Source organism: Ranitomeya variabilis, chromosome 6, assembly GCF_051348905.1.
Source record: "Ranitomeya variabilis isolate aRanVar5 chromosome 6, aRanVar5.hap1, whole genome shotgun sequence".
NCBI classification, from domain to species: domain Eukaryota; kingdom Metazoa; phylum Chordata; class Amphibia; order Anura; family Dendrobatidae; genus Ranitomeya; species Ranitomeya variabilis.
In genome coordinates this window covers 269415827-269436916 of record NC_135237.1, presented here as the reverse complement: position 1 = coordinate 269436916, position 21090 = coordinate 269415827, and the positions used below count along the sequence as shown (strand labels likewise).

At 44.3% G+C, this 21090-nt stretch overlaps 1 protein-coding gene across 1 annotated transcript in view; it reads right to left on the bottom strand.

Moving 5' to 3' along the window:
• The window catches only part of ANKS6 (ankyrin repeat and sterile alpha motif domain containing 6), an 88959-nt gene that overhangs the window by 33110 nt on the left and 34759 nt on the right, over nt 1-21090 (bottom strand). Inside the window, exons 6-15 of the mRNA XM_077269616.1 lie at nt 20102-20244; nt 15386-15596; nt 13809-13858; nt 11368-11568; nt 8909-9035; nt 3707-3876; nt 3429-3618; nt 2912-2979; nt 1643-1759; nt 783-879 (exon numbers count right to left, since the gene is read on the bottom strand). Coding sequence (XP_077125731.1) covers nt 783-879; nt 1643-1759; nt 2912-2979; nt 3429-3618; nt 3707-3876; nt 8909-9035; nt 11368-11568; nt 13809-13858; nt 15386-15596; nt 20102-20244 — 1374 coding nt within the window. The remainder of the gene's footprint in view (nt 1-782; nt 880-1642; nt 1760-2911; nt 2980-3428; nt 3619-3706; nt 3877-8908; nt 9036-11367; nt 11569-13808; nt 13859-15385; nt 15597-20101; nt 20245-21090) is intronic.

The following is a 21090-nucleotide window of genomic DNA, read 5'->3' as shown; positions in this document are numbered from 1 at the left end:
CAACTGATGCAGGGGAGAGGTGCCGCCATTTTGTATCTGTAGGTTTCCTGTTCCTAATGGGCGGATCCCCTCTCTCGTCGTGCTGTCATGGGAGTCCGAGTAAATCACGGTGCAACGCAAAAACAAGCTTCCGTTGTTTTTGCGGTCACATTGATTTTCAATGGGGGCCGTATCTGTAAGCCGTGAAAATGATCGAGCAGGCTCGGTGTTTTTTCACGGCTGTAAATACGGCCCTCACAGCCATACGCCGCACCATGGAATTATTGCGTCCCGTTTTTGCGGCCCCATAGAAATCTATTGGGGCCGCAAAACCACGGTAAGTGTTAAAGAAGCCTTACAGAGAAGAAGGAGCGCGATGCCGAGGACACTGTGTGGATGACAAAGAATGCGTCATTCACACAAATTAAGAGGGGAGGTGCCAGATCAAGAAAAGTGACACCCATCGGACAGGACCGCCCTTTGTGAGTATAATTAAAGCTCTAATTTATTTTATTTAGAGCGCATTGGGGACATATAGACAGCATTCTAGAATGCTGACACGTAGGGTTTACATGTGCTGGCTGTACCTTATATGGGAAAACCTGGTGACAGGTTCCCTTTAAGGGACCAGATTTCGGTGGATTCTCTGAGGCGAGCCATCAGTAGAATTCATTCTGCACTTACATGTGTGTTTTGACAGAAAAGCATATTTCTAGGTGCAGGACGTTTAAAGGTCTCCTGAGAAGTTTACTTTAACCCCGACATATTTATTGAAAACGTGCCCAAAGAACTTAAGTACTTACACTGGTGAGTCCCTGCTTGCTGCGTATTACTAGCACTGCTCTCAAATGAGGAATGAAAATTGTGAATGGTTTCCTGTAAAATCTGTCTTTCTCGACCCTTGAGGAAGAGGAAAAAAAACAGTCAAGGTAGTTATCAGCTATACTGAGCTTTCATCAGCATCACACAAGCACCAGTATCAGTTGCAAAGAAAGTGACTGATGTCATTCATTTGACCTAAGTCCCTTGGAGACTCCTTTCCCACATTCCTGTGGTCTGGCTTGATAAAGGGTTTATTGGAAAGGGACATTACTGAGACGTGTCATTGGAGCCTTAATAAACCTGCATGATATTTGCCTATGATGTCAATGTGTGCTGTCCTGCTTGGAATAGGGGGTACTCTTTCCACAATAATACGAGAGCATCATAATGTAGTTACAGAGAACCTGATTCCTGCGATGTGCCACTTACTGGGCTGCCTGCTGTGGTTTTGATAATCTCTAGCTGATAAAACAATGATTTTATGAATAGAGAGCTTGTAAACCTGCAGCCATGTAGTCCTCCATATACATGGGGTCTGTGTAGCCCAGGCCCCACCACTGATTGGCAGCTTTCTGCCTATGCACAGTGTAAACAGAAAGCTGCCAATCAGTGGTATTGGCGGGATTACACAGAGCTCGGCATTCAGAAAACTGATAGATATGCAGCTGTTAGAACTATGCTGTTATTTTTATCAAATCTGCAGCAAGCAACCCAGTAAGTGACACAGTGCAGGAATCAGGGTCTCGTTTCTTACATTATGCTGCACGGTGACAGATTCCTTTTAAACTGTCCAGTAATGTTGTTTCCTCCACATTTCATTTTCGCCATGGAGAATACTCACCTTTCCTGCATTGAGTTCAGAAATGGCTGCCAAAATCTGTTTTCTGGAACCATCTGTTTTTATTCCCAATTCCTTCAGGTCACCATCAGTCAGCGTAAGAAAAGCTTCCATGTCCACCTATGGAGAAATCACAATACCCATCACTGTATAATGAATTTCTTATTACCCAAAAGGAAAGTAATGAGAAAGAATCACACAGGTTCCCTGAAGTTATTAAACCTCATGCAATAAGACGGGATTCATTTCTGTGTATAGGAACTGATAAAAAGGCTTTCTAATGTGTACGACCACACATACAACACACTACATATAATAATGAGCCAAACAAGCACGGGAATGTACCGATCCGAAGGTGGATGTCGGTGGAATATGGGGGTAGAACAGCTACACGGCCCACTCAGCCAAACACTGGCATGCCTGGAAGACCTGCTCAGCTCCCACTACATACATATCCAGAAGGAAGCCCCTTACCATGTGTTCTTAGCAGACCGGAAGGAAGAGTAGACAGTAAGATGCAGAAAGACACATATCCAGCAGGAAGAAAGTAAAAAGGAAATAAAAGAAGGATAAAGAGCAGAATATGATATTTATAAACAGCATTACAATAATAATGAAGTTTTACTATATATTCACAATTATTTTAAAATGATCTATTATTACCCATCACTACATTTTATATGTGGGAGACATATGGAGTAGAAGCTCACAAAAACATAGGAAGAACAAACTCCGTGCTGCCCTGGAACAGAACTTGCAAATATATAAATAATACATATCTTATAGCTAAAGATTTAACAAAAAAAAAAGTACATATATTTTATTTTTTTGTAAACTCTTTAGCTACGAGTATGAAAGGCGACGCCACTTCTTTGCCACTGGGATCCCCCTTTACCGTCTAGTAGGAAGATAACTGGAGGGGGTCCAAGCCCTGGGGCACTCACCAATATGCAGACTGATCCTGCCGATCCTGGCACAATAACCATCCATACAAGATACAACTAAGCCAGCCACCCAATACCTTTATAACGGACCACACTACCAGATTGCCAAAGACCAATTTTGAGTCTATCATACATTATGCATATTGGTTTAGTCCTAGACCTATTTTCCATGCAATTTGGAGTGATCTTCCCAAACAGATTTCACCTTATCTTGTTGGACAAAGCCACATCGGAGACATTTCACTACCAGATCAATCATCATACATTGCAGACACGTGTTCATGCATTAAAGCTTTTTTATAATCAACCCTGGAGTCAAATATCTTACTTCTTCTTTCTCAAAAATGAGCTGATACTTCTCCAATGATAACTTCTTCAGGATAGCAGTGAGTTCATCTGCAAATATAAAAAAATAATAGCAGCAGATCATCAGAAACCTGATACCGGTATTGAGATTTAGAGTAGTCTTTTTGATGAGTAATATTATAAAATGAATTAACTTCAGCAAAATATCTGTATCTTTAAGTCATGAGACCAAAGGGAAAAAATCCTGGCACCACCATTACACCCAGTTACAATGAAAAAATAGGAACTAAAAAAAAAACATCCAGGTTATAACAGCGATGTCTAATAGCCTTGTAAAAGATCATGAAAAGTCTGAGGAGAGAGAGAAGCGGCACTCATCACCAGTAAAATGCACTTTATCACTTTATTTTGGACACAGGATTGCAGTCAAAGACATCAGTGAAATGAGCAGCAGTTGTTTCGCACGAGTACACGCTTCTTCAGGCTCACACAAATTAAGTACAGAGACCAAGATGTTCAGTAATGGAAGACCTATGTACCTTCATCAGTGATGGTCCCGCTGCTGGAGCCCCCGCTGCTCTTTGAGTGTTTATGAGAAGAGGAAGACGATACAGATGACTCGGCTAGACGCCCTTTTGGCGTGGGTGATGGTGAAGGTGTCAATGTGGGAGATGTGCTCTTAGAGGTAGAGGAAGTGTTGGATGGAGGTCGCTTCACAATTTCAATTTTCTAAGGTAAATGAATAAAAGAGGGAAATATGAGGAAATAAGCCACATAAGGAGACGAGAGGCATGTCTGGGTCAGTGAGCGAAGTCACCTTGGGTAGATGTCCATTGCTCGTAGGAAGGACAACTGGCTGCTCTGGGCCAGCAGATCCGCTGGTTGTGTTCACTGGACTCTGGGCCACAGTTTCTTTCTGCTTTGACAAAGAGGCCGCTTTTCGTCTTTGGGCTGCTATCTGTGACAAGACGTTATCTGCGCTTCCCCCTTATAAAAAAAAATAAGTGGGATTATACATACGAGATATTAGTTGCCATTACATTGAAGCCCTGTAAAGATATTAAAGCAAGTCTAACCCTAGAACGCATACCTGGGGCCTCGCAGGCCTGCCAGGTTACTTGTTTTCTATTTTCTGTAAAAGTACTTTAGTTAGAATTTTGAAAATCTAGGTAATCCTCAGGTATATAGTTGTTAGTAATTTCCAGTTATTGATATATTTTTATGTTACAGACATTTCGGTATAACAACCTTTTTTTGGGACTACCCCATATTCACGCACCTGGGGCCTTTTAGGCCTGTGCTAGGTTTCCATGTGATACACAGATTTGCTTATCAAGGCAAATTACGGAGGCAATGATCCGATGTGGAATACGCTTTCTGGAACATCCAGAGCAAAGAGAAAAAAAAAAGAAAGCGCTGCTATATTTGTCCAGCAAAGAAGGAAAGAAAATCGGAGCGTTTCTGTTCTACTTGCGGACAAAATGTTTGCAAGGAACATTCAGCCGAAAAAATAATATGCGAGAATTGTCGGGGGAATATGTAAAATTACAAATAAATATTCCTGCACCAAGTTTGCTACAACCAAAAAATGTTTTCACAAAATAATTGCATATAGAATGCCTATATTTGGCGTGCCCGTTTACTTACTTTTTTGTTGTTTTATGCACAGAATTATGTTTTGAAATATACACATCTTAGGCTGTGTTCCCAGTAGCGCTGGGGTTCGCCAGAAGGGATCTGACCTCCTGGTAACTCCAGGATTCCGCCAGCCTTAGCTGGGGTCACCAGGTCAGATCCATTACGGATCCCCTCCTGGCGGACCCCAGCGCTAGTTGGAATGCATCCTTACCTTGCAATTGTAAAATAAATTTTGAAAAGTATTTTTATTTGAGTTATTCCATGATAATTGTAAACAGGCCTAAAAGGCCCCAGGTGCGTGAATGTGTAGATTTCTATGGGTATGCGTTCTAGGGTTAACCAGTAAAATGGGTTGTGTTCTCATTGAATTTGGCATTTTATATGCAGAAAAATGTAATGAGAAAACAACATATGGATTACTCTGTCAATTTCAATCAGTAATTCTGAGGAATTTATGCAATATAATTCTATTACATGGTTGTAATCCTGTTTATGATGAAGGTTGTTTGTAAAAGTTTACCAGTAAAACATTTCCTTAACCATTAACACAAAATAGTCTTGAACGGTTGTTTTCGTGTAAGGAATGCACAGGTTTGTCAGAATGGCTATGCTGCCTTTTGGACCAGCACTGGCATACTTTTTACACCATGGAGGAGACGGATTAGGAACACTTTTGCCATATCTGCCTTTTCTATGGGAAGTCTGGCTTTCCCTGAAAGTCTGTTCTCTCCTCCTGTCGCTGCAGCTATTCGGAAATAGTTAAACTACTTGTAAAGTTGAAGAGAACAAAAATATCTGTATATTTTTTATTCTAAATACAGCACTACTCTAATCCAATCAACGTATGTGGTATTAATAATACTTTTTATTTCTATAGCGCCAAAATATTCCGCAGCACTTTACAATTTTAGAGGGGACTTGTACAGGCAATAAAGACATTGCAGAATAAGCATAACTCAGATATCAAAAGGAGTGAGAGGCCTGCTCAATCTATGAGGAAATAGGGGAGACACGAAAGGTAAATGGTAAAATGTGCGGATATTATACGATCCAGCCATAATATAGTAATTAGTGTATGCACATAATGCTACATCAACCAGTCACCAGCCAGTGTGTGTGCAGTACGGATACAGAGGGCTAGTAAGTGCATGGAGGGTGTGAACAGAATTTTGAAGAAAATTTTGTATGAGCCAAAGAGGGATTGTTAGATAAGTGAGGTGAGGCGATAGGCCAGTCTAAAGAAATGCATTTGTAGGGGACGCTTAAAATTGTGGGTATTGGGAACAATCGAATTGTGTTGGGTAGTGCATTTCAAAGAATTGGCGCAGCTTGCAAGAAGTCTTGGAGACCGGAATGGGAGGTTCGGATTATTGTGGCTGTTAACCTCAGGTCATTAGCAGTGAGGAGGGCACAGGTAGGGTGGTATACGGAGACGGGAGGGAGGAGATGTAGGGTGTGCTAAACCATGGAGCACTTTATGGGCAAGAGTGATAAGTTATATTGGACTCTGTACCGGATGAGTAACCAGTGTAATGACTGGCAGAGGTTAGAGCCATCAGTGTAGCAGTTGGCGAGAAACATGATCCTGGCTGCAGCATTCAGAACGGATTGGAGAGGGCAGAGTTTAGTAAGAGGGAGGCCGATTAGTAAAGACTTGTAATAGTCCAGACGAGAATGAAAATGAGGTACAGTAAGGCTGTGTGCACACAAATGAGCCAAAAACGCTATGGAAACCTTATGCAAGCTAATTCAATGACAATCCTGAAGTGTTGTGCACATGATCAGTACATTTCCTTTGAGTATTTGCAGTGCGTTTTTTTCTGCAGCATGTCAATTCTTTGTGCGTTTCTGCAGCGTTTGTCACCCATTGACTTCAATTGAGTCAGTCAAATCTGCAGCAAAAAACGCAGGTACAAAAATGTTTGTGGATTTGCTCAGTTTTTGTTTGCGTTTTATACTGGTTTCCTATGGTGTTTCCCACTCTCATCTGTGTGACAGCATAGGAAACGCCGACGCGGTGGTTCTTATCAGCGGTAACGCTACCCCTGGTAAGACCGTCGGTCAGAGCAATGCGGGGTAACGCTGTCAGATGGCAGCGTGACCCCGCAGCTGTGACCCGATGCGGTGACCTGCGGTAAAAAGCTTACCACAGGTCAGCAGGCACCGGCTGTTGAGACTACTCCTCCCATCGGGCTACGTCTGCTATCACTGATAACAGTGACAGCAGGAGCCGCTGATGGGAGACGTAGTCTCATCAGCCGATGCCTGTACTCACAGCTCCAAAAAAAGTAAAATAATTACGTGCATATTTAAATAAAAACCCCATTATACTAACCTAACACCAAATCCCCGATGCCATTGTCTCCTAGAAATAATGTAAAATAATAAATCACCATATACTCACCTGTCAGCTGTAGTGCACATAATCCCAAATGTCCCACGTCGATCTCACGAGTAGAACAGTCACATCGGGAGATGTGAACACTTCACCAAGTGTCCCTCAGCGTTTTCAAATTGCTGTTTGGTAGTTTATTAACCCTTCAGGTGCATTTCAGGAATTAATGCAAAGTGCATGACAGGAATGAAGAAATGTACTTTTACAATCCGCCAACTCCTGGACAGTCTGTAGTGCAACGTGACGCTGGTGGATGGTGCGAGACATGATGTCCCAGATGTGTTCAATCGGATTCACGTCTGGGGAACGGGCGGGCCAGTCCATAGCTTCAATGCCTTCATCTTGCAAGAACTTCTGACACACTCCAGCCACATGAGGCCTGGCATTGTCCTGCATTAGGAGGAACCCAGGGCTAACTGCACCAGCATATGGTCTCACAAGGGGTCTGAGGATCTCATCTTGGTACCTAATGGCAGCCAGGCTACCTCTGGCAGCACATGGAGGGCTATGCGGCCCTCCAAAGAAATGCCACCCCACACCATTATTGACCCACCGCCAAACCGGTCATGCTGAAGGATGCTGCAGATCGCTCTCCAAGGAGTCTCCAGACTCTGTCACGTCTGTCACATGTGAGCAGTGTGAACCTGCTTTCATCTGTGAAGAGCACAGGGCGCCAGTGGCGAATTTGCCAATCCTGGTGTTCTGTGGCAGATGCCAAGCGTCCTGCACGCTGTTGGGCTGTGAGCACAACCCCCATCTGTGGAAGTCGGGCACTCAGACCATCCTCATGGAGTCGGTTTCTATAACCGTTTGTGCACATTTGTGGCCTGCTGAAAGTCATTTTGCAGGGCTCAGCAGTGCTCCTCCTGTTCCTCCTTGTACAAAGGCTGAGGCAGCGGTCCTGCTGCTGGGATGTTGCCCTCCTACGGCCCCCTGCATGTCTCCTGGTTTACTGGCCTGTCTCCTGGTAGCGCTTCCAGTCTCTGGATACTACGCTGACAGACACAGCATACCTTCTTGCCACAGCTCGCATTGATGTGCCATTCTGGATGAGCTGCACTACCTGAGCCACTTGTGTGGGTTGTAGAGTCCGTCTCATGCTACCACGAGTGTGAAAGCACAACCAACATTCAACAGTGACCAAAACATTAGCCAGAAAGCATTGGTACTGAGATGTGGTCTGTGGTCCCCACTTGCAGAACCACTCCTTTATTGAGTGTGTCTTGATAATTGCCAATAATTTCCATCTGTTGTCTATTCCATTTGCACAACAGCATGTGAATTTCCTAAGTGGACAGTTTGATTTAAAAGAAATTTGATTTACTTAGAGTTATATTCTGCTTAAGTGTTCCCTTTATTTTTTTGAGCAGTGCATTTTTAATTCACATACAAACAAGGATGTCTCAGTGCACTCCTGGTGTGGCCAACAGCTCGGTGCATCATTATACATGTTCAGGGCAATCCATCACTTCTGATTTCCCAGACTGAGTACTGTCCCACATGTGTGTGCATGAGAATAGTCAAGAGCACACGGTCAGTGCCAGCATGCATACAGTCTATGTCGGTGCGTTCCTCGTGCTGGCTCTTCTCTGCAGAGAACGCCCACTATGCTAGGACAAATGGAAGTGGTGGAGAACGCGACCACCCACACCCCATGGGCTGTAGTAAAATAAGACTTGTTCTTGTATTACCTCCTCTCTCCCCCTTCCCTTTCCCTTCTATGTAGCTTCTTTACTCTAGATGGTTTTTGATTATGTATTATGCTTGATTAAAAACTGTTAAAAAATTTCAGAAAATTACAGAAATTAAATTTGCCTATTCACGGCCCCCTGATTCCTACCGCACCCACTCTACCTTGATTGACACATGGCTCGCTACAGCTAGCGTCACATGCGCACAGGATTTGCCTTTTACACAAACTTCTAATGCCCAAAGTAAAGCAGCTGACTACATGACCGGCTATGTAGTATGGCCATCCCTCCTTACCTGTAGTACTGTTAGCGCCACCAGACGAATGCGGGGAATGGTTAAAGTTGCCCGAATTTGATGGCGAAGCGGGGCTTCTTGGCAAGGAAGGAAATTTGACTGTTCTTGGCGCTCTGCTGACTGAGGTCTGAACAGAACACAGCATCATAGAGAAACAAAACAAACATTTGGACAAAACCCCTAGAACATTTTGTCTTGAATCAATTACTTTTTCTTAAACATTGATTTAGGAGAGTAATAAAGGGTTTCTTATTTGGGAAGTTTCAATTTAAAAGATGGAAATTTCAGCAATATATCCCACTGAGACCAATAAAAAAACATATACAGTGTACATGGAAAGTATTCAGACCCCTTTACATTTTTCAGTTTCATTGCAGCCATTTGGTAAATTCAAAATAGTTCATTTTTTCCCCATCCATGTACACTCTGCATCCCATCTTGACTGAAAAAAAAAACAAAACAGAAATGTAAAAAATTTTTGCAAATGTATTTAAAAGGAAAAACTGAAATATCACATTGTCATAAGTATTCAGACCCTTTGCTCAGTATTGAGTAGAAGCACCCTTTTGAGCTAGTACAGCCATGAGTCTTCTTGGGAATGATGCAACAAATTTTTCACACCTGGATTTGGGGATCCTCTGCCATTCTTTTTTCCTTCGTATCTCCAGAGATGCTCAATTGGGTTTAGGTCACAGAGTTGTTCTGAAGCCGCTCCTTTGTTATTTTAGCTGTGTGCTTAGGGTCATTGTCTTTTTGTGAGGTGAACCTTCGGCCAAGTCTGAGGTCCAGAGCACTCTGGAAGAGGTTTACATCCAGGATATCTCACGTTTCCTTCAATGGCAACCAGTTGTCCTGTCCCTGCAGCTGAAAAACCCCCCATAACATGATACTGCCTCCACCATGTTTCACTGTTGGGATTGTATTGGGCAGGTGATGAGCAGTGCCTGGTTTTCTCCACACATACCGCATCAGACCAGAGAATCTTATTATCATAGTTTGGGAGTAGTGATGAGCGAGTGTACTCGTTGCTCGGGTGGTCTACAAGTATTTATGATGGCTCGGAGATTAAGTTTTCATCGCCTCAGCAGCATGATTTACAGCTATTAGCCAGCTTGATTACATGTGGGGATTACCTAGCAACCAGGCAACCCCCACATGTACTTAGCCTGGCTAATAGCTGTAAATCATTCAGCTGCCGTGATGAAAACTAAATCTCGAACACTAACAAATACTTGGAGGTCACCCGAGAGTGCTCGGGAAAACCCGAGCAACGAGTACACTCGCTCATCACCATTTGGGAGTCCTTCATGTGTTTTTTTTAGCAAACTCTATGCGGGCTTTCATATGTCTTGCACTGAGAAGAGGCTTCTGTTGGGCCACTCTGCCATAAAGGCCTGACTGGGAGGGCATCAGTGAGTTGACTTTATGGAACTTTCTCTCATCTCCCTACTACATCTCTAGAGCTCAGCCACAGTGATCTTGGGGTTTTTCTTTACCTCTCTCACCAAGGCTCTTCTCCCACGATTGCTCAGTTTGACTGGACGGCCAGGTCTAGGAAGACTTCTGGTGGTCCCAAACTTCTTCCATTTAAGGATTATGGAGGCCACTGCACTCTTAGGGACCTTGTGTACTGCAGAAATTATTTTGTAACCTTGGCCTGATCTGTGTCTTGCCACAATTCTGTCTCTGAGCTCCTTGGCCAGTTCCTGTGACCTTATGATTCTCATTTGGTCTGACATGCAGTGTGAACTGTGAGGTCTTACATAGACAGGTGTGTGCCTTTCCAAATCAAGTCCTATGAGTTTAATTAAACACAGCTGGACTCCAATGAAGGAATAGAACCATCTCAAGGAGGATCACAAGGAAATCGACAGCATGTGACTTAAATATGAGTGTCTGACCAAAGGGTCTGAATACTTATGACCATGTGATATTTCAGTTTTTCTTTTTTAATAAATTTGTAAAAAATTTCTACATTTGTTTATTTTCAGTCAAGATGGGGTGTAGAGTGTACATTGATGTGACAAAACTTTTTTGAATTTACCAAATGGCTGCAATGAAACAAAGAATGAAAATGTAAAGGGGTCTGAATACTTTCTATACCTACTGTATGTTAAACATGTTTTTTTATGTTGGGACACCTATGGGTGATGGGTACCATTATATAGCATTCATCCCATGCATCTGGTGAAAAATGTCATCAAGAGCCTTTGATGAAATAAACCAGTACCATACTTCGCATGGGCATTAAATGTCCTACTTGAGGATCTGTAACCACCTTTGTTTATAAAAAAACAAAGAAAAAAAACAATGTGAACACAGCCATAGCTAAAACTCTGTGAAAGGAACTAACTTTTCTTTTGCAAGGAAGCTGTGGAGCTGTAAATCTTGGAGGAAACAATTGGGTGTTGGACTATTGCTTTATTAACTTATCAATTTTTTGTGTTTCCTCAACTTACAATATCAGATTTTCCACTGCTGTGACAGCTGGGTTTTGACAGTCGGGCCATTGAAGCTCTAGTCTGCTCCAGTTTCCCATCCTTACTGATCTTGGACCGATCAGAATTCCACAGCTCAAAGTTTGATGGAGGCAAGAAGGGAGGTATCACAGCCTTTAGCTTGTCATTGGGGAGTTTAGCAAAAGGAGCACCATTCTTTAGCTGTAGGACAGAAAGAACATTTGAAGAATTTTACTTTCTAATTTGTATTAAAAAAAAAAAAGTTTCACTAATGCTTGTTATATAGGACTAACACAACAACTTTTTTTTTTGCATCCATGTTACAGTCACATCATCCGACCCTCCTATAGTTCAACTGAGATAAACTGACTATGGTACCCAAAAAATAGTAAAGTGAATGTATCATCAAATAATTAGATATTGTTTAAATCAGGTAATAAAAAATGTTTTCTTTTTACAAATCTTAAAAAACAACACAGTAGTAGATTACTATTTTTTTTATTGACACATTCTTCCTGCTCTTCCAGGAAGAGTTTTCAGCAGACCCCATATTATCAGTCAGGATTACACTGACAGGTAACATCACAGGATCCAGCATTCACAATATATGATGTCACAGCTGACCCTGCTCCCCTCCCTTCACAATGACCTTTGCATACGCTGATTAGATACCAGGTCTGACCATTGTGGCAGTGTACACGTTGTTTCCTGAAATAAGAGGAAGCTTTGGAGAATTGTTATAATAGTTCTACATGTATGCCTCATGGCTGCGGAGTAGTTGTTGAGAAATTGAGTTTTAATCTGTTATGTTAATGATTTCCTCCAGGCTCCAGGGGGTGAGGTGACTAAGAAATCTTAGCCTCCTGTCTTCATTATCATGCTATTCCCCTCCCTCTCGTGCTCTGTGATGTGCAGCTGTGGCACCGTAATCCCATGCCCTGCACTCGAGCCATTATCCAAACCTTATCCACCCTTCTATGAGCAGTGTCTTTATCCTTCTTCTACTCCGGCGCCAGCGAGTAACTGCGCAGTAGCAAGTGGAAATTCCTCAAGACAAGGAAATGATGCTCAGTAGCGTGTGTGGATTCCAGTTGCCTGTGTGATCTCCCTACAACGCCTGGACATGCTCCTGATGAGGCGTTGGATGTTCTCCTGAGGGCTCTCCTCCCTGATCTGGAATAAAGCATCATTCAACTCCTGGACAGTCTGTGGTGCAACGAGGATGGCGGATGGTGCGAAACATGATGGATGTCCCATATGTGCTCGATAGTATTCACATCTGGGGAATGGGCGGGCCAGTCCATAGCATCAATACCTTCATCATGCAGGAACTGCTAACACACTCCAGCCACATGAAGCCTAGCATTGTCATGCATCAGAAACAACCAAGGACACAGTGCACCTGCATATGGTTTCACAATGGGTCTGAGGATCTCATCCTGGTACCTAATGGCAGTCAGGGTACCTGTTGCTAGCACATGGAGGGCTGTGCATTGCTCTAAAGAAATGCCCACCCACACCATTACTGACCCACTGCCAAACCGGTCATGCTGGAGGATGTTGCAGGCAGCAAAACGCTCTACATGGTGTCTCATCATGTCTGTCACATGTGCCCAGTGTGAACCTGCTCTCATCCTTGAAGAGCACAGGGCGCCAAAGTCGCATTTGCCCATCTTTGTGTTCTCTGGAAAATGCCAATCATCCTGCACGATGTTGGGCTGTAAGCACAACGCCCACTTGTGAACGTCAGGCCCTCATACCATCCTCATGTAGTCTGTTTCTGACAGTTTGGGCAGACAGATAGATGTTAGTGGACTGCTGCAGGTCATTTTGCAGGGCTCTTTCACTGCCCTTCCTGGCACAAAGGACGAGGTAGTGGTACTGCTGCTGGGTTGTTGCCCTCCTACAACCCCCTCCACATCTCCTGGTATCTGGTCCACGCTCAAGACACTGTGCTGTCGGACACAGCTACACTTCTTGCCACAACTCGAATTGATGTGTTATCCTGGATGAGCTGCACTACCTGAGCAACTTCTGTTGGTTGTAGACTCCACCACATGCTACTGTACCTCTAGGGGTGAGAGCAATGACAAAATACAAAAGTGACCAAAACAACAGCAAAATAAGGATGGGAACAGTGAAATGGTCCGTGGTCACCCTTGAAGAACCACTCCTTTATAGGGGTTGTCTTGCTAATTGCCTATCATTTCTGCCTCTTGTCAGTTTCATTTGAACAACAGCAGGAGAAACTGATTCACAATCAGTGTTGCTTCATAATTGGACAGGTTGATTTCACAGAACTGTGACTGACTTGGAGTTACATTGTGTTTTTTAAGTGTTCCCTTTAATTTTTTGAGCAGTGCATATTTACTTAGCAAATTGGTGACATATTCAATACTTATTGCACCCACTGTATGTTATAAGAATCAATGAAAGTTTACCATAGTGGCCAGTAGTAAATCATCATTCTCTGTTGTTGTGGTTCCGAGACCTAAAATGAAATACAGATAACAATTTATAGCCATTTTTAGTTAGATCCTCAGATAAAATCAAGATTAACTATGATCACCACAAAATGGTATTGGTATATAGCTTTACAAGAAAAAGTTTCTATGTTCCCTAAAAGTAGCTTTAAAAGTTAATACATGTAAAAAAGGACTTCACTATAAAAAAAAACTAACAGCAAAGTACCAACACACAGGGGAACTGTGGAAACATAAATGGAGCCCATCCAGATGGAGGAGTGGAGGGGGGACACAAGGTTCAGGAGAGAAATAAGGGTACTAGTAGGGGAAGCTGAGAAAGGTGTTGTAGCCTCAGATGTGTAATGTTACTAGATGTTCTGAAATTTGACATATTTCTGAGTGCAAAGTATTTTTTTTTCCTTGCTGATAGACAGTAAAATGAGATTAGTTTGAACGTGCAATGAGGAACATTGTGTGTGTTCATGGTCTTCATTAATGTAAAGGTTTAGAAATGTCTATAATTTATGCACTCTTGGACATGTCAATCCAGAGTTGACAGCCCAAAGACCAAGTGGGGAACACCTAAGGGTTGAGGCTAGAGTGATCAGTTTCAACTTTTAGGTTTATTTTTAAATTTCAGGAACCTTAGCCTGATTTTCATCCTTGAATGTAGGGAAAATTGGCTTGGGCTGAGATGCGACTTTAACTTGAGTAGATTGTGGAGATTAAGACACAGATTCATAATTTACAGGGTTATTCTTTTTTAAGTCATTATTTATTCTTTGGTTTCTTGTGGTACACGATTCGTGATTTTTGTGCAACATTGAAAAAGTTCTTTAACCTTTTTAGTGACCTTTTAGCAGAAAAAAAAGTTACATGCCTCAGAAAATGTCACAAATAAAGCACACAAAAATTCAGGTCTCCATATCATCACTCCAAGGGGAACAAAAGTACATTTGTGCAAAAATGTTGGCTCTTTTAGAAAAGCTGCAAATGATGAATCAGGTGAAATCAAAACAGACGAACATATAAAAAAGTGACTAGAAAATGCACAAACAAAAAAAAAATCAGGTGCAAAACACACAAAACAAGGGGCAAAAGCAGTGATGAATTGGCCTTTAAAGGCTCCCACACACGGACCAATTTCAGCCAAACCTACAGATCTCGACCAACTTGTCAGACATTCTAATGTGTATGGGGAAGCTGCCGACTGATGGTCGGGGGAGATGTGATCGGCAGTGCAAAATCTGATCTGTGCAATCGACATTGTTGTACTGGCCATAAGGCACTGGCTTACATGCTAGTCGTTGGCTCTCGAAAAGAGAACACAGGAGCATTGTGTGTGGCAGAAAGGACCAGGATTGTTGTAGCACTGTACTACCGACAGCCATCTAAAGTGTATGGCCATCTTCTGTCTTGAAGGTGGTAATCAATGGCTTCTGAAAGTCTTCAATTGTCCTGGCATCATCATGCATCAGTGTTCATTGCTCACTCAGATTGTTCCATTATAAGGAAAATGTGACAGTCTGAAAGGTGCATGTGCATCACCTTACCACTGTCTTTGGTGGAAGCTGTCCAGGCTGTAGCAGATTCTGGCCTTCGTGGACTGCTGATATCTATCTGGGAAGGAGTTCTCATCATAGAGGCAAGAGATGAACTAGCATTTTCAGTCAAAGGCACAAGGCGGTTGGAGGAGAAACCATGTCGCAGTGTCTGGGTCAGCTTCAAGTTACGGAAACGATTAGACATCCTGTTCCACCATGACTGAAAAATTGAAACACACGTTACAGACGTTGGGGGCTTCATATGGAGAACTGATAGAAAACGTTTAGGATTTCTCCATATATTCTGAAAGATACACTGATCAGCAACAACAAGTGAAGCCCATAGCACTGATTCTAATGTTATACCGCCTCCGGGCTCCAAGGCACACGTTTCGCCCTGTTTCTTCGGGGGCCTTGGAAGAAGAAGCAGTGCGAAACGTGTGTGTTAGGGCCCGGAGGCTGAATCTTTCCTGCACACTCTCTTAACAGTGGCTGTAACTATCCAAGGTGTATCATTCTTTCACAGGGGGTCATCTTCTATATGTGCTCATTTCTTCCTTCACTATGGTAGGTCTAAAATACTGACCTGACCGCAAAATGCACAATTATAATTGAGAGCCCTCTTACCTCTGAGCAGCATTTTATTATGGTGGTCTGGCATCACCTTGTGGGCCACTAGAAACATTACACTTCAATATCTTTTTTTAGTTGCCTTGTGTTTAGAGATCCCTGGGTTAATATTTAGATACCACTGGCTTGATTATTGTGATACCGTAGATTATTTTTTATATCTGATTTTTGGATGTTGTTAGGTAACGTTCACATTAGCGTTCTGCGCCGCAGCGTCGGGCGCCGCAGCTTCGCCGCATGCGTCATGCGCCCCTATATTTAACATGGGGGCGCATGGACATGCGTTGCACTTGCGTTTTGCGACGCATGCGTCTCTGCGGCGCACGCGTCATGGCGCAGAGGACGCAGCAAGTTGCATTTTTGGTGCGTCCAAAATCAAGCAAAAAAAGGACGCATGCGTCGCAAAACGCAGCGTTGTGCATGTGTTGTGCATGCGTTGTTCCTGCGTTGTGCGTTGCCGACGCTGCGGCGCACAACGCAAATGTGAACGTAGCCTTAGTAACAAAAGGACCTTTTCAATATAAAAAGATTACAAGCAACTGAGATTTATTATGGAAGCACAGGCACTTTAATTTTATATGCTATTTTTATGTATATTAATTGCTATCCTTGCTGCTATATTTATATACACCCTATGAGAGTTCTTTTCAGCTTCCCCTTTTTTCCTAGCACCTTTTTCCTGAATTTTATTTCTGTTAATTTTTAATCATGTACTAAGAATGAATTAATTTTATCTAATCGAACTTGTCATTTCTACATTTTTTTGCTCCTTAGGCACCTTAAAATTAGATCCATTTGGCAAATAAATCTTGTATGCATAGTATGATGACTGCAATATATTAAGAGGATACATACTTTGATGGGAGTGCTTATTTATCGAACACGGTGAGGAGCAGGATTGGCTACTAAGTTTCCCAGATCTCAGTGCAATCTAAAAGCAAAGTCCTATCCAGGGTGCCCTCACCTTACAACTTGGAGAACATGGCAGGTATCATGCACAGTAGAGTGCAATTGTCCCATTCAAATTAATAGGACACGTGCACAATACTGGCCCCATCAAGCATGCGCCACATTTTTTGGCGCCAAGAGACAGCCACTGCGCACACCATTGAAAGTACAGCTCCTTGGTGCCAGAGACCAGAGGGCACCTTCAGTTCTTGTGAAGCCAATACTTCAGTAGCCCGGGCCATGTAGACGGGCCTACACAATAGGTTTCCATATTATGGATGACAACTGAGCGTGTGGGAAAGTATATATAACTGCTTTACAAGGACTTCTCTGCAGTGCGTGCAGCATTAATTATGCTGAGGTTATTGAATAACAATTACCTAGAGGAATTCTTCCAATCTACAAGTGGGATTTCTGTGGATAATAATTAATGAGAGGAGCTCTCTGACAGTGTTATTCACGCCAGTGCTATGAGGAGCTGCCATGTGTGTTTGTAAAGAGGCAGATTACAATATTAAAGTGAACCCGTCAGGTGTAAACACAACCCCACCACACATCTTCATGAATTCTTTACAAAATATTAACACCTTTATACAATATTGAACGAAGGCAACCAAGGGCAATGATGGAAGGCTGGGCATTCCAGGTATGAGCCAACCAGAATTGTGGCTTCCTGTCTGTATTGACTGCCTGGTCACTGGACCAATAGAAATCCTCATTTCACTGCCACCAGTTTCGCGGTTGCACAGTAGGGCTGGAGACTTTGCTGCGCCAGCGTTCTCACACCGCCCTAAGGACTCAATGAAGTGGAGCAGATGGGGGCACTTGTGGGCGCTCCTGTGTATTCAGGTCGGCTGAGTGAGCGCTCCTGTGTATGGAGGTTCGGCTCAGTGAGCGCTCCTGTGTATTCAGGTCGGCTGAGTGAGCGCTCCTGTGTATTCAGGTCGGCTGAGCGAGCGCTCCTGTGTATTCAGGTCGGCTGAGTGAGCGCTCCTGTGTATTCAGGCTCGGCTGAGTGAGCGCTCCTGTGTATGGAGGTTCGGCTGAGCGAGCGCTCCCGTGTATTCAGGTCGGCTGAGCGAACGCTCCTGTGCATGGAGGTTCAACTGAGTGAGCGCTCCTGTGTATGAAGGGTCGGCTGAGTGAGCGCTCCTGTATATGGAGGCTCAGCTGAGTGAGCGCTCCTGTGTATGGAGGCTCAGCTGAGTGAGCGCTCCTGTGTATGGAGGCTCAGCTGAGTGAGCGCTCCTGTGTATGGAGGCTCAGCTGAGTGAGCGCTCCTGTGTATGGAGGCTCAGCTGAGTGAGCGCTCCTGTGTATGGAGGCTCAGCTGAGTGAGCGCTCCTGTGTATGGAGGCTCAGCTGAGTGAGCGCTCCTGTGTATGGAGGCTCGGCTGAGTGAGCGCTCCTGTGTATGGAGGCTCGTCTGAGTGAGCGCTCCTGTGTATGGAGGCTCGGCTAAGTGAGCGCTCCTGTGTATGGAGGGTCGGCTAAGTGAGCGCTCCTGTGCATAGAGGGTCGGCTGAGTGAGCTCTCGTGTATGGAGGGTTGGCTGAGTGAGCGCTCCTGTGCATAGCGGGTCGGCTGAGTTAGCGCTCGTGTATGGAGGGTCGGCTGAGTGAGCGCTCCTGTGCATAGAGGGTCGGCTGAGTGAGCGCTCGTGTATGGAGGGTCGGCTGAGTGAGCGCTCCTGTGAATGGAGAGTCGGCTGAGTGAGAGCTTTTGTGAATGGAGGCTTGGCTGAGTGAGCGCTCGTGTATGGAGGGTCGGCTGAGTGAGCGCTCCTGTGTATGGAGGTTCGGCTGAGTGAGCGCTCCTGTGTATTCAGGTCGGCTGAGTGAGCGCTCGTGTATGGAGGGCTGGCCGAGTGAGCGCTCCTGTGAATGGAGGGTTGGCTGAGTGAGCGCTTTGTGAATAGAGGGTCAGCTGAGTGCTCCTGTGAATGGAGGGTCGGCTGAGTGAGTGCTCCTGTGTATGGAGGCTCAGATGAGTGAGCGCTCCTGTGTATTCAGGTCGGCTGAGTGAGAACTCGTGTATGGAGGGTCGTCTGAGTGAGCGATCCTGTGAATGGAGGTTCGGCTGAGTGAGCGATCCTGTGAATGGAGGTTCGGCTGAGTGAGTGCTCCTGTGAATGGAGGGTCGGCTGAGTGAGCGATCCTGTGAATGGAGGTTCGGCTGTGTGAGTGCTCCTGTGAATGGAGGGTCAGCTGAGTGAGCGCTTTGTGAATAGAGGGTCAGCTGAGTGCTCCTGTGAATGGAGGGTCGGCTGAGTGAGTGCTCCTGTGTATGGAGGCTCAGATGAGTGAGCGCTCCTGTGTATTCAGGTCGGCTGAGTGAGAACTCGTGTATGGAGGGTCGTCTGAGTGAGCGATCCTGTGAATGGAGGGTCAGCTGAGTGAGCGCTTTTGTGAATGGAGAGCCGGCTGAGTGAGTGCTCCTGTGAATGGAGGGTCGGCTGATTGAGCGCTTTTGTGAATGGAGGGCTGGCTGAGTGAGCGCTCCTGTGAATGGAGGGTCGGCTGATTGAGCGCTTTTGTGAATGGAGGGCTGGCTGAGTGAACGCTCCTGTGAATGGAGGGTCGGCTGATTGAGCGCTTTTGTGAATGGAGGGCTGGCTGAGTGAGCGCTCCTGTGAATGGAGGGTCAGCTGAGTGAGCGCTTTTGTGAATGGAGAGCCGGCTGAGTGAGTGCTCCTGTGAATGGAGAGTCGGCTGATTGAGCGCTTTTGTGAATGGAGGGCTGGCTGAGTGAGCGCTCCTGTGAATGGAGGGTCGGCTGATTGAGCGCTTTTGTGAATGGAGGGCTGGCTGAGTGAGCGCTCCTGTGAATGGAGGGCTGGCTGAGTGAGTGCTCCTGTGAATGGAGGGTCAGCTCAGTGAGCACTTTTGTGAATAGAGGGTCAGCTGAGTGAGCGCTCCTGTGTATTCAGGGTCGGCTGAGTGAGCGCTCGTGTATAGAGGGTCGGCTGAGTGCTCCCATGTATGAGCGGTTGTATCACACAAGGACTGGACCTAAACCAATGTTTCCAGCACAGTCGTGGAATAAACAAAGTATAGGAATGGGTAAAATGATGGCACTAAGGACAGGTTTCCTAAATGATTCAGCCCTTTAATTCAGTGCATTAGACCTAGCCAATCTAAGTTGTACCGTTAATCCAGCCTTGTCATCTGGTGGCAGCAGGATGCTATGTGGCTGCTTGTTCTTGGGGAACAGAGTTTTATTCTTCTGCTTCGCCTTCTCTTTGTCTATCTGCAAACAGACAGTGGCGAGGAGTCGTACAAGCTCTGTATCTGGAAGAAAAAGACAAAATCTTCCAAAAGTCAAATAAAACCGAGACTGTAAGGGTATGTATGTTCACATACTGCTTTTTTCGCAGCTTTTTTTCATGCATGAACAACAAGGGATGGCAGGAAAAACAGTGCGTACAATACATACATTTTTATCAGTTTCTGAGTTTTTGATTCAAGTAAATGGGTAAACAAAAGCTGAAAGAATTGCCATGCTGCAGTCTTTAAAACGCACCATAAAAAAAAAATGGCACCGTGTGAATGACATTTTATTATTTCATGTGTGACAGATTGCCCACTAATGTGAATGGTGTAATAGAGGAAATCTATTGTTTGGTATGAGAGACTGAAGTACCTTACAAGTAGCATAAAGAGGATTAGCTGGCCATACTTCTATATCTGGAAGTGTAACCAAATCCAGCTTTCCACAGCCCAGAGCAGGATGCCAACTGTTCAGCTGGGCACGACAATGCTCTCTAGATAGACTACATTCACCCCTACAGTCAGACATTACTTCTAGGAATGGACTATGCAGACCTACTGATGTAGGAGTCCAATATGGCCTATAGTAGGACATCTGAAGTGCAGGCCTGTGAAATGCTGCCCCCAACTGGTAGGCTACAGTGACTACAATTTGAGTTCTTTATGTAATTGGGTATTATTCCAATATGAACAGTCGAAAAAAAGTTCTATAATTAAAAGTGGCAATCCAAATGTGTGATCACTTGTACAGCATTAAATGCACAGTTGTAAAGCTGCGAATAATTCGCCTGACCGCATTCTCCCAAGACGTCCCCATAACTCGGATGCCAATGATCACAGCCGAGGATGTTTCTGCTCTGACATTGG